At 39.2% G+C, this 13,630-nt stretch overlaps 1 protein-coding gene across 1 annotated transcript in view; it reads right to left on the bottom strand.

Moving 5' to 3' along the window:
• The window catches only part of EIF2AK3 (eukaryotic translation initiation factor 2 alpha kinase 3), a 45,350-nt gene that overhangs the window by 3,172 nt on the left and 28,548 nt on the right, over positions 1 to 13,630 (bottom strand). Inside the window, exons 7-15 of the mRNA XM_040591317.1 lie at positions 12,934 to 13,071; positions 12,300 to 12,422; positions 11,476 to 11,696; positions 11,022 to 11,134; positions 9,861 to 9,983; positions 8,434 to 8,583; positions 6,644 to 7,412; positions 2,131 to 2,298; positions 1,489 to 1,590 (exon numbers count right to left, since the gene is read on the bottom strand). Of these exons, the coding sequence (XP_040447251.1) occupies positions 1,489 to 1,590; positions 2,131 to 2,298; positions 6,644 to 7,412; positions 8,434 to 8,583; positions 9,861 to 9,983; positions 11,022 to 11,134; positions 11,476 to 11,696; positions 12,300 to 12,422; positions 12,934 to 13,071 (1,907 nt within the window). The remainder of the gene's footprint in view (positions 1 to 1,488; positions 1,591 to 2,130; positions 2,299 to 6,643; positions 7,413 to 8,433; positions 8,584 to 9,860; positions 9,984 to 11,021; positions 11,135 to 11,475; positions 11,697 to 12,299; positions 12,423 to 12,933; positions 13,072 to 13,630) is intronic.

Below are 13,630 nucleotides of genomic sequence, written 5' to 3'. Positions count from 1 at the left end.
AATTCAGTCTGCATTTAGTGATCTGTCTTCAAACATCTGATCTGAAAATAAATCGCGCTGCCACAGGCTAACTTGTAACAGCCTGAAACAGAGGCAGGTCTAATGCTCCACCTCTGGGGATTTTTCCAGCCCTTTGCCACAGATTCCTAGAATTTTCTGGGCTACCTGGTCAAGCACAGTATGTTTTGCTTCATGAAGCAGTGCTAATGCTTGGCTGATGCCAACAAAAACTTCAGCGTGACAACTTGGAAACAGCTACTAAAAAGTAGCTGAACTCCAGAACTTGACAATAAAGGGCTGGTGTTTCTTTTGTATTTTATCAAAAAGAGTGGAATGACAGTGAAAATCATGGGAAGCTAGGGCACCTTTTTTACCCGTATGAAGTAAAACATCAGTCTCAGACACAATGGAGGATTCACTCTGATTACTTGCTTTGCTTCTATACTCGGGACAGAAACTGGAAGGGCAAAGTTTATAGTCACCATGCAGGGTATCTTGAGAATCCAGGATAGCTCTTTTTTGGGTATTTGTCTCAGTAAAACTGATTTCATTTAGGGAAACTGAAATTACTTTCAGTGCAAGGGGTTCAAATTATGCACTGTCATTCCTCCTCTAGACTATGCTCTTTTGTACCATAAAAAGACAGAGTGTTTTAAGCAAGAGAATGCAACACCAGCACAGGTGAAGCATTCGGTCAGGCTGCATTCATGGTGTGATTCAAGTCGCTTCTTACATCTCTGCTAAAAATACACCATCTTCAAATGAGAATTTAACCCCACCAAGCACATATAAATGATAAATACAAGTTATAATGACTCTTTCTTTCCTACATAGGTCACTGGTCACCATATACAAGAGGAAAAACCTTTCTGGCTGTAACCCTTGTTCTCTATGAATTTGTTCTTGAGCAAGATGGATCTCGCGTGCATTTCAACAGCAGCAAGAGTTGTAACATACATCAAACCTCCCAAATGCACATTAGATGCAATGAAGGCCATCAGTTACTGGGAGGATTGTGCTTGAAGCTGAGTGAGACTTACAGCTAAGACTTACTACAGTGAAAATTGCTGTTCCTTTTCCTAAGTGCTTTGGGTTAAAAAGCACTGCAGATGCAAACAAAAGAAGAAATGATAAAAATGCACAGCATGGTTCCAATTCTTGAATGAAAAACAAGCTGGTAGGCTTAAAGTCACAAGCTATATTTGTTGCTTGAGTTCTTGGATATCCTAGTTCAATAGTTTCTCTTACTTGGCTTGACAACAGAGGAGCTTTGTAAAGAAATTAAGGCCTTAATTCAACTGCACACATTAGGAAGACTGCAATTTATTTCCAGTGATTCAGGGGGTCTGTAGAAGGCTGATAAAGAACTTGTGCTCCTAATTGCAAGGATTTTTCAAAACTGAAAAGAACCTCTTGCAAGTGTTTCACCAAGCAAACAGCTATTTTAAACAAATGATCAAACCGAGGATAATTCAGTACCATACATACCCTGACCCTCTCCATCTGTGTGCTGAAAGGGTAAAGCAGCTCAAAGAGAATCAGCCCCAAAGAAAAGATATCCACTTTGTGCGAATAGGTGTTCCCACAGATCTGAAAATTCAAAATTAGGGTTAGATCAGTGAAGCTACTCACTCTATATAATTATGTGCAACGTAAACAACACCCTTTCAAGTCAACATATGGAAGTGATTAGCCCTGTGCAGAGCTGAAAACTACAGGACAGGCACACTGGCAAACTTCACCAAATAAGCATGCACGAGCAATGCCCTGATCATCAGCTCCTCTCTGCAGACCCAACTGCAAAGCAAAATGTTTCAATTCACTTAAACCTCATGCACAACAGTGTGTCCTTGCTCAATTAACTTTAACACAGTTATCCTTCTACTATATTAAAAGCAAGATAAATGAATGCATCCAAGTATGAATAATTAGACACTTTTTTTGCTATAATAAATATTAAAATGCTAATTTTGGAATTCAGTTTAGCTCAAAACCCTACTTTGATGAGAAAACATTTAAGTAACTTGATTGCAACAATTTACTAGAAAAAGTGCCTGATCTTTGAACTCCCAGGAATTCAGGTGTCTTCCCAGCACTGCCAGATACAGCTTTAGAGCAGAGAGCACAAACCTGTTCTGGGCTCATGTAGAGTTTGGTCCCTACTTGTCCTGTGTGCCTGGCATAAGCTGGCATTGGGGTAAGTACCGATTCCTCTTCCTCATCTTGGTCCATAGCAGTTACCAGTCCAAAATCCCCAACCTTTACTATGTCATCCATTGTGAAAAATATATTGGAAGGCTAAGAAATCAAACAGGTAAAAAGAAAAAAAATATTTAAGTAATAAACAAGTATGTGTTCAGTAGATATAACACTTTCTTGTAATTCAGTTAAGCCATGCTGTCAAGGCTAAAAAACACTCATTAAACATCAGGTTAGCAGAACCAGTTAAGAACCTTTGCTATTCAGGAAAAAGGAATTACTCCTGCATTAAACAGTCTCCCTTCCAGAAACTCAAGACTACTCATTTCTTGTCATCCAATAGAGGTTTACTAGCACTACACAGGTCCGCTGAGTAACCCACACAAAAGTCAGCAGCTGTTGGGAATAGCACAGTAAATTATCCAACTCTCTGTCACATGGCAAATTCACACCAGATGCTGGAGTTCTGAACTCCTAGGTTTTTTTATTCTGTTCGCTGAGCGCTAAACTCATTTGCCATATTAACCGGCATGTAGTGTGTCATCTTAATGGTAAATTACAGATACATTGGACGTCTGGGAACAAGGTCTGCTTTTCAGTTGGTATCGTGCAGTTTAACTGCAGGAACGGTTGTTTGCATAACAGAATTGATTTTTGAGAGAAGCTTAAGAACTTTGCAATTCACAAGAGCAGCAACAGTGATGATCTGGCTTAACTCTCCTTCAGCTTGTTTGCCACGTACCACCATCCTTGGCTTAACCTACTGATAAAAGGGACTGGAACTGAGATGCCCCCTCGCTAATGTTACCTATTGCACATGGTTTTTCCAGAGATTTGCATTCTGGCTGATAGAATAGCACACACCAAACGAATGATCATTTCTTTAAAACATGACTGCTCTACCTCAGTTAAATACGGACAGACACGCAGTTTTGGGGGATGAACAAAGTGATCCTGCAAGGGGGAAGAAGCAGCAGGATTATGTACAGGGAAAGGGCCAAGGCATGGTAAACAGGCAGGTGGTGCTGGGCAAGCTCCTCTCATGGCTCCTGGACCTTCCAAGGCTGGGAGACCATGGGCCATGCTTTGTTGATATAAGCCCTGGAACAGGAGGCAGACAGATAGAAGGGCAATATTTTTCCACAAGATTAAAGGACTACAAAGCTGACCTATTTCAAAGTCCATCTGACTTCCTCAGTTAAAAGCAAACCCACTCTGTGGAAGAGAGAAACAGGACAGAAAAAAAGCACTACAGAAATAGTTACATATAACTTGTTAGTTCCACAATGCCCACATCCTGCCTCTCAAACTGCCTTCTGAGCCAGTTCTTATCTCCCACTATATTTTCCTGTAATGAATGTCATGCTCTTCAGAGTCACAGCTCATTTAGTGCACAAAAGCTACTACCCTGTAAACCCAGTGTCTCCAGGCTCTCTCTCAAGCATTTACATGGCACCCACCCTCTGACTGACAACCACCTTGTCAAAAATCTTTTTTAACAGAATTTTGATGCTCAAGGCACAGACATCTCCATTAGGGTTTGTATCCCATTGCCTTGTTCTCCATTCCCCTCCTACACCAACACACACACAAGAAGTCAACAAGATCTGTCTTGCTTCATGCAGCAAATCTCTTCTTAACAGAAAGTTTTATTTCTCATACTTCTCTGGCTGAAAACAGACGGTCTCTGAATAGGCTGGCATATAGTTTCTAAAAATTAAGAACAGGCTCTCTGCTGTTGTAAAGTACCAGCAAAAAATAAGCCATCAAGACTGCATTCGGAAAGAGGAAGTCTAAGGCAGATGCACACAATTTTGATTTAAATTAGAAGAATATAAACACCCTCTAGTTTAGTTATCTTGCCACCTGCACAAAGAAATTTCCCTCCAGATTCTTCAATCAGAACAAAGATTCCCATTTTTTTCATAGCTACAAATAAGCTACTCATACATCTGGAAGGCTACTGTTTAATTCAATTAATGCTGCAAAATGTATCTAAGACTGTTCTTGCAGTTCTATGAAACTCGTAATTTCTTTTGAACTGTCAAGCATGACCACAGCTTATCCTGGGAATAACAGTAAATTCACTTGACAGACACACTTCTGTTTCTGTACTTCATTTTCTTCAAAACAATTTGAACTGTAACCTATTCACTTGCATACCTAAATTCCTGCCATCTTGTCATTATGGTATCTCTGATTAGCAGCAGCCTAATTAGTGCAACTCAGTGTGCACTGTTAATTTAAAAGATATTCTTGAGTTTTTTAATGGTGCCAATAGGTGCAAGAACTGGCCCCTGCTACCAGCTAGCTCTGCCCCTAGCAAAGACGAAACAGCTTTGCAGGTTATTCGCTTAATAGCACTGGCACAAACCTAGGGCCACATGACCAATCTCTTGGGACGAATCATAAAATTAGGTGAGATCTGTTCCAAGGAGCTTCTGAAAATTATACCAAAAAATTAAATATACTGGCTGTTGTTTTGACCAAATTAACATGACAGAGGAATAAACTTCCAGGATCCAAAAATAACATCTATACGTGCATGGGAACTTTTCTGAAGGAGGCAATTGTTCAGGGAGAGTGTTTCCAAGTTGTTTATACCAAGTAAGCAAAATAAAATCTCTTGTTCAAACTGCTGCCAGCATTGAACTTTTACTATGTTCCAGCAAAATGCTACACACCTGCTGATTAAGACTAACAGAGTTTTAAGTGAAGCTGTACATAAGCTTTACTGAACAGCAATCTCAGTGAAGCCTGCAGTGTTACAACTGACAGTATTATTAAGAAAGGTTATTAATTAACATGTCCAGCAACATACTAGCATAGGGATTTAATTACTTTTCTGGTCAGTTTCTCAAGCACTAAAGATTTTTCAGATAGGTGGTTCAAGGTAATTGCTCAATGCTGATGGAGAAAGAAAATATTTGGATGGGTGTGTGAGTTTTTCTAACTTTGACATACCCTTTCAGTTACTGAATTTGAATGCCCTTTTACTGCAACATCCAAGATGGTATTTTTATCTTTTGTTTCTACTGATATCAAATTATTTCCATTTGAGAAGCTACAACAACAGTCATAATCATTACAGTACTTACCCCACTGAGGTAGCTACGAATGCCTCCTCAAATAAGCAAAGAGAAACAGGAACTACCTCTCCACCATATGGCAATATCAATCGATTTCTCAGAGCTTATAATAATAATAAGACTAACTTCAGCTGGGGTCTTCAATTACATTCTGGTATTTGGTAACACATACTGACTCTTCCAGTGCTAAAATTTCCAGCAAAATTAGGCACCACCATAGGATCAGAAGCGAAATGAAAGAATAGGTACAAAAAGTTACTCCTGACTTCTGTTACATTAAACACCAGAGGTAAAAAACACCTTTCCCACTCTTAACCACCTGTATGTTACCAGATGTTAAAAAGATTATGAATCCTTCAGAAAGTTGCATTGTGATAACCGGCATTGACTCAGAATTCAACTCCAGGTCAGTTCACATTTCAGTCCTAGAGCAGTTAATACTTAATTTTTACTTTCTCTAACCAGGAGTAACAGTAACACTGCTGCTCTTAGGCAGTATTGCTATAGAAAGAAGAAGGAAAATACCAGAATTAGAATCATAGAATCATTTAGGTTGGAAAACCAACAGTAAGCTTAACACTGCCACATTATCTGCTTCACTTGAAACTGTAGAAGAACCACCAAATTAACTTGCTTTGCTACACAGCTCATGCCACACAGCTCAGCAATGAACAACCCTGTATAAAGAACCTGAACTAAAAATGCCATAAAACAAACGCAAATGATCTGTGCCAGGTACAAGAAGTCTTGCTGTAAGAAAATTTTTAATTGCAATAACGAATGATTACTGTTTATTTCCAGGAGCACTGCACCTCCAGATTATTGTAAAGACACTAACCCAGCTTTTGTAACACACATGCTGAGGTCACTGATAAGAGTCAACTATTTTAGCAGGACTTGTCTCCAGTGCCATATTACTCCCACATACAAAAAAATTTTACCTGTATCCACACACACAGCATCTGCCAGTTTAAAGCAGAACCTGATGCTAAGCTAAACAGCCTGGCACTCTGTATTAGGAGCAGTCAAATTTGGAACTGCTGATGTTCAAGTTTGTAATGCAGTGGAGGGATAGCTGCCCTGTGATGCTGTTTGAGTCAGTCCGTGTTTTTCAGGAATTTTACAGCACCAGAGACTTTTGTATGATACTTTAGGCACAGATAATTCAAGTTGTGATAGCCCCAAAGATAACCTCACAGCATTAAACCAGAAAACATTTGCCTGTAGGACACAGCCAGTGACAGAACCAGTTACAAACAGAATCTGCAAAGTTCAGGCATTCAGTGATGATCATGACCACAAATAAATAAGAAAAAACCCCAACACATTTCCAACAGTAGCCTCGGAATACAAACCTTGAGATCCCTGTGCATTAATCCTTTGCTGTGCAGAAAGTCAACTGCTTCAGCTATCTGCAGAAATATCTGCAGACACTCTGTCCTTTCCCTCTCCTCTATCATGCATCTTCTGCTCATCCAGTCTTTAAGGTTCTCTTTCCGGCAAAGCTGCATCTGGATGTAAAGATACACCTTTGGAGAGGTGGGTTTGACTTTTTCTGCAATATTTTTAGAAAGGTCCAGGCTTAAGCTTGTTGGCCTTGGTGGAGAAACGGAGAGGGGACTTCCTGAAGCAGATTTCTTGTTATCAGATTCCTTTGTACTTTTTGCCTTATCCTCAGAAAGACTCTCATCATGTGAAACATCAACTTTATCTTCCTTACTAGAAGCATTTCCACAACCAGAATCCTCAAACACAATAGAAGAGGAGGTCCCTTCCCGTAGGTGCACAACAGGAACAGCTGAAGAACAAATTTCCAAGGAATGACTCAGCTCGTTATTGTTGATAGTACTGTCTTCTACATCACAGCCTGTAAGGACACTGTCCTGAAGGTTTAACAGCAGATCTTCTGACTGGTGTAGGTCCCTGTTTTCCGTGTTAGAAAATTCCAGAGGAGAAAACTGGCTTCCAGATGAATCAGACTGGCCACAGGGTATTCCCACAGACCTTACCCTCTCTGACGAAGTGGCAATAACTTCAATGTGCTCCTTTGTAGAAAATGGCTCTGTTTTGATCTTGAATGAGGGGACATCCATTGGACTGGGAGAACTGAGTGGCCAATCAGTGCTAGAAGAATAAAATCAAGAGATCAGTACTACAGAACATCATTCCACTAGAAATGCATTTTCAGAAGGCCAGGTTTTAACAGCTGCTATCTCTGAGAACCATGTCATACTGTAACAGTAAATGACCACCCAAGTGTGGGAATCACTAAATAACCAGGATTTAGTGTCCATTTTTCTTAGCGCGGATAATGTTTTCTTATTGAGACAAGACTGTTAATAAAGGAAAATTTAGCAAGCTCTACTGCCTGGATTCCCAATGTGCAATGAGGCTCATCTTCTACTTGGAAAAATTCAGTCCTCTAGAACATGCATTGCAATGACTATTTAAAGTACCTTGGAAGAATTACAGCTGTGAAATGTTAATTTGATGCCTGAATTATAAAGGTCACCATACGCTAAAAATTGTTAGGCATGTTACGATGTTACTATTAAGACCACTAAGTAGTCTTGTATTAGGCCTCATTCTTTAAATGCTAACATACATACTTTTTCCTTTCTCTAACATCCTCTAACTCCTTTATCTAATTTTCCATTTTTAACCTACTTCTACCAAGCTTTATAAATCGTCACTCTGATTATTCCTCATATATTTTTATTACTGAAATAAATTCATTGAAGCACTGGAGTACTGAACCAGATCAATCTAAACCAAGACAACAAAGAGGAGGAAAGCGGTGGAAAGAAACAAAGAGGACAGAGATGCCGAAGTTTAAAACTGAATCAAAGTAGCAGTGCTCCAACCTTCCAGCCACCCGAAGATTCAATTACAGAAGTTAATTAAGAACTACAAGATGTTTCCTAAGCTGAAAGAAGGACCTTAACACAACAGAGGACCCAAAAATTGAGAAATGCTATGCACAAACATGAAAAATTTGTACCTTGTTCAATTGAAAAGTTGACAGGCTAAGTTAATAACCACCTCTTTCCTACACAGTCTTCCCTTCTTCCTAGATCATCTGCCAGTTCTCCAGTTCTGTTGATGTACAATCTCAAATTCAACTGTTAAAAACCCCATGAGTTACCTTTCATCTTTTAACCACTGTTCATCCATCTTTTCCTGCCATCTCTCAGGTGGAGCCTCCAGCCACGCGTTGAAATACCGAACAATACCTGGATGTTCAAGTTTAGCTAATGCCTTGACTTCCCGCATCACCTTTTCACGAGCCAGTTCTCTATGATTTGGGATGAGGAGAAGAACAGAGACATGGTCACATAAAGCGACAGCATAGTACAGAAATTTCTGCAAAGGAATTTAATCAAAGCTAGCCCAGTATAAATCAGGCCAGTAGTATTGCTCTTCACACCAAAAGACAGATTATGTCTTAAAAGTCCCCAGAGTAACTCCTTTAGGTTAGAGGTATAGAGGAGCAGTATGTGCTCATAACAGCTAAATGTTTAGTCATCCCTTTTCCAATAATTACAGGCAGCAAAACTGAGAAAAAAAAGGTTCATCTTGCTCTCAACTGTTCAGAAGGATAGAAAAAAGACCACTAAACAGCAATATTCTACAGGGATATAGAAGACACTGATACAAAAGATGACAGACAGTAATAGCTTAGTATTTCTTTTTTAATTGGCATAACATAAGGAGACTGCATAAAGACTATTTCCGTTCCTTGGACAGGAAAGCAGGTAGCCTGCTATCTTTTATCTTATTGAAGTAAATAATCTCTCTTCATAAGACTGTAATTGGATCAAATTAAGTCAGATGGTTTTATTTAATGGGTTTGAATATGCTTGGAAAAGAAGAATTTAGGCTACCTTAATTTCTGAACAAAACCTTTAATCTTAAATAGTCACACTTATTTAACACATTAAAAAAAATAGTAATTCTAGATTTCATAGCTTTACCCCCTCCCTCTACTGGCCTGCCTTTTGCTGTTCTAACTTGAGATTTCCAGAAGCAGTGTCTCCCATCTCCCACTAAAAGGAACTGCTGCAAGCTCTGTGTAGGGTAATTCAGCAGCATGGCTTGACCACCTATGACTGAAAGAAAAGGTAGGGGTTGTGGGACCAGAAAATGAAACAAACGGACAAATGGAGTCAGAAAAGCTGGTGAGGGAGAGAGAAAAGAAAGAGAAGGTGGAGTAGGAAAGGTAAGGAGAGGAAGGAGAGAAGCAAATTAACAGTGCTACAAATAACCGGTCCTGTTATCAAAGGTTCTATTCATCAAGGAAATCAAAGGAGTTCCCATGTAGCCGCAGCATCCTCACAAGGGTCCTGCCACGCAAGTATTTTAGCCAAGCAGATCACCCTTCCGCTGTGATCACATATGCCAAATTCTCGATGCCAAAACTAAGACAGGCCCCCCATTAAAAACTGTATCATTCATCCTAATGAAATATCTGGGAAATCAGTTCAGGAACAGATGGTTCAGTGTAGGATGGGCTCCTACCATTCATTCATTCATGCGTTACTACTTCTGTATCTCAACAAACTCATTCATTACCTGTTAGGTAAGCGGATCCTTTTGATAGCATAGTTGCAGTCGTCTACTTTATTTCTGGCTTCAAAAACTACTCCAAAACCTCCACGACCCAGGCACTGAATTGGTTCAAAATCTGTCAGATACCTGGGAGGAGAAGGATGTGAGGAAAAGACAGAAAAATGGAGGGAGGACAGAGGAGAAAAATGTGTTAGTATAGATAGAGAAAGTCATCTATGACTAAGAGTGAAATATTTCTGCACAAGCAAATCATGCTGAAAGACTTGAAGCATCTCTTATCTTTTATCCCTGCTTCCCCACTCAGGCAATCAGATGGTTACCTATTTATGCAATGGACAGTTGCTGATTATGTATTTATTCAGTGTGTATCACAACACAGGAAGATGCACATGACAAACTGAATTTTTCAGAATATCAGGTTACATGCCTACTGGATCATGGACTGTGAATATGTAGCCTGAATTTCTACACGCAAACTGGGTGGTGACCGCTGAGTATTTTCTAAATCATGATTTGCCTTTAACCCCACCCCAAATAACTATTTTTGTAACTAGTCCTTCTAAGTATCCCTTCTGAAACATCACTGTTCTTAAAACTTCACTTCCTTTCTTATTCTTCCTCATTTTACATACGGTTCTTACTTTCAGTGGGTTGCAAATGTACAGGAAATGGTCACATTTTCTCCAGAGTATTGTGGCATGCCCCTATATACCCTTCTGCCTTCACCAACTTCTTTGTAACAGCAACAAAGTTTAATTCCAAATATAGTCTGCTTATTCTACAGTGTATATAAAACATCATCTGTTTCCATCTGCAAGTGCGTTTCTCTGCTTTAATCCGTAAACACAGGAACAGAGGGAATAAAAACAGTGATTAAGACCTTCAAGAATCAATCTTCCATTTTACATGTCAGTAGGAAATGTGAAAGCAACATTCCTGATCACAGGTATCCTGTAGACTCTGCGGAATTGCTCAGACTAATCCTAACTGCAATCTCCTGTTGGTAATGTGGTGACAGGGTTCTTTGTGCCAGCTGCCAATTATCCTGCAAAGTCAGAGGACTAGGGTAGCTAAAAACAACTGAACATCTGCTCTTTCTTCCAGATAGTACTAGTTATCACACTACCTAAAAACCCTGTACACGTGGTGTTGAACTGAGCTCACCTTGACACGTATCCAGAGTTCTTGACGTCACTCCAGCTGCTGTCTTTAACATCTCCACAAGCTGTCTCATATTTACTATCAGTCTGACACTGTGTTTCAGATTCCTTCCGCAGCTAACAAGGATTGCCAAAACAAGAACAAAAACCAACCAAACAAAAAAAATTCAACTCCTTAAGTACTTGAGACCAATTTGTACCCCTAGATGTGGCATTAAATAATTTCAGTGTAAATATCTCCAAAGACATCAGATACTGTTGAAGCAGTCTAATCCGCTTGCTGAAGCAGTTAAGCAAATTGCACATGACAGCTGACAGATAGATTAAACAATAAGTTTAGGCTTTAGATTTTGTTATCTCATTGGTAACTTACTAATACTACTCATTGCAGACTTAAAACCAAAAGAAAAGGCTAGAATAACATCTTCTCTATTTAGGATTCAGAAAAAAATACTTACTCTGCTGTAAGGATGGGGATGGAAAAGTTTGCGTACGATAAAAGTTGTGGCCACAATGCAAAATATAATGGTGCCAACAATTTCTTTCCACCAGTGAAGCAGAAGCACAGGATCTTTTTTGCGAATGTTCTTGTAATTTGTATCATCAAAAAATCTAACAGTGATCTGGGTGCTACGTTTATTTCTCTCTCTCTTGTAGTAGGGTAAGTAATAACCATTATCTGTGTATAAAAGACACAAAGAGGGCACAGATTTACTTGTAGGTAACAACAAAACAATTCTGTCTTCTCATTAACAGGCTTCCTCAACAGACACAGGGTATTTTTGTCTGCATGCCCTACGATTTTAAATGGCACATAAGCAAATTCAGTTAATCAAGGTTGTGGACTCCACAGTGACTGTGTCTCCCATCACAGTTTCCCCACTTCAGAAGGCCTGACCACTGATAGCTTTAAACCAGAATATCTTCCCTATGGAAAACTTCATACCACCCTGCTGACTCTCTAGCACTGTTAGCAAATTTTGAAAAAAATAATTCACAAGCTTTTTCCACTCAGACCAACTACCAGTGGCAATGACAGTACACTCAATACTTCTGCAGTAGCAATTCTGGCACCCTGAAATGCTTTGTGTGGCACTAATTGTACATACACCATAATTTGGAAATCCTAGTTTGGGCAATAATTTGGTAGTTCACTGAATGTTACAAAGAAAAAATACACACATTTAAGATCACACAAATAGCCACTTATTGAATTTCACAGATAACAGAATGGGTAAACCTGGCTATCTGGAACACCTCAAAATTTGGAAACTCCACCTACCATACGGGTACTGCAGAACCGAAAGCGCTCCGTTACTGTACTCTTCATGAGAATACTTGTCATTGCTGAGACACTTATCAAATTCATCAGACCCCACCAACACTGGAGTCCTGGAAGGAGAATCTAAGCATAGAACGGACATAATTTTATGAGAGGAATTGTAAAAATTCTGTTCTTGTATTAATTTAATGAGAACTCCAATTGCATAATCTTAGAAAATGTCTCTTGGACCAGACCACAAGAACCAAAATTCATGACAGGAAACATTAAGAAGGGTGTTTTAAGGTAACAGTTACTTAACACCTCTCCCCCTTGCAAAAGTAATAGTGTTGGAGGAGTCAATTCACTCATATTCACATCACTGCAAAAACCTTTCTCCTCTTTTTGTTGAAGAATTTGATTTGGAAGACCCAACATTTCATTATTAAAAAGACCCTAACAAATCCATAGTAAAATCAAGCAGACATTAAACATTTAATTAGAAAAAAAATATATTATTAATAAAGCACAGAGACAGTTCCTGAAGTGGTTTGCAGCTGGAAACATTAGACTAGTTTGAAATGTACTGGAAATCAGAAAGATGTCCTGTCTTTTCAGAGCTAAGACTGGTAAATGAAACTGAATTGTTACTTACGGATTAAAGGTTTCCATTTGATTTTGGGAAGAGGAATAATTGCATTATCATTCCTGGATTCCAGAGCCTTTGGGTTGGTTGGGAATTTCTCAGAAATTCTGACTGACGACTGAAGATACAACTGGCCCCTGTACATACCTAAGTAATAAACCAGAGAACATACTAGTCTTAAGATTTAGTTCTCTTCACCCCAAGTATAAAATTGTCCAGTTAAAAACATTTTGGAAAATATTTCTTTCTATTCTGAGAATCTGAAATACTGACTCTGATTGCTAGGCTGGATGAAATCAAGTAATAAGTTTCCTCTGTTCTAGAAAAGCAAGAGATCAGGACATCCCATTTTCATTGTTGGAGGGCTGGTGCTACAATAAAATGCCAGGAATTTTTAAGAGCTATAAAGCCACTTGGGCTTTGCATAGGTAAGACTTCTTTCAAGCTTCGTACCATTGTTAATACTGGTACAGATTATTCCTCAACAGCCATTAAAAGGATGGCTGGAACAATCTGGCTTCTTCCTAGTGTTATTCTTTATCTGTGTAACCACTAACAGGAAAGCTGCAAGGTGTAAAGTCTTACAGAAAAAGGCTAAAGCAAACAAATTCTTTGAAAACCAAAGCATGTTTACCTCCCACAGACAGACAGACAGACAGCTGACAGGAAGAAGGACCTGGGGCCACTCTACTTCAAATTGTCACAA

This window comes from Falco naumanni, chromosome 1, assembly GCF_017639655.2.
Source record: "Falco naumanni isolate bFalNau1 chromosome 1, bFalNau1.pat, whole genome shotgun sequence".
In the NCBI taxonomy this organism is placed as follows: Eukaryota; Metazoa; Chordata; class Aves; order Falconiformes; family Falconidae; genus Falco; species Falco naumanni.
This window is presented reverse-complemented; position numbering and strand designations above follow the sequence as displayed.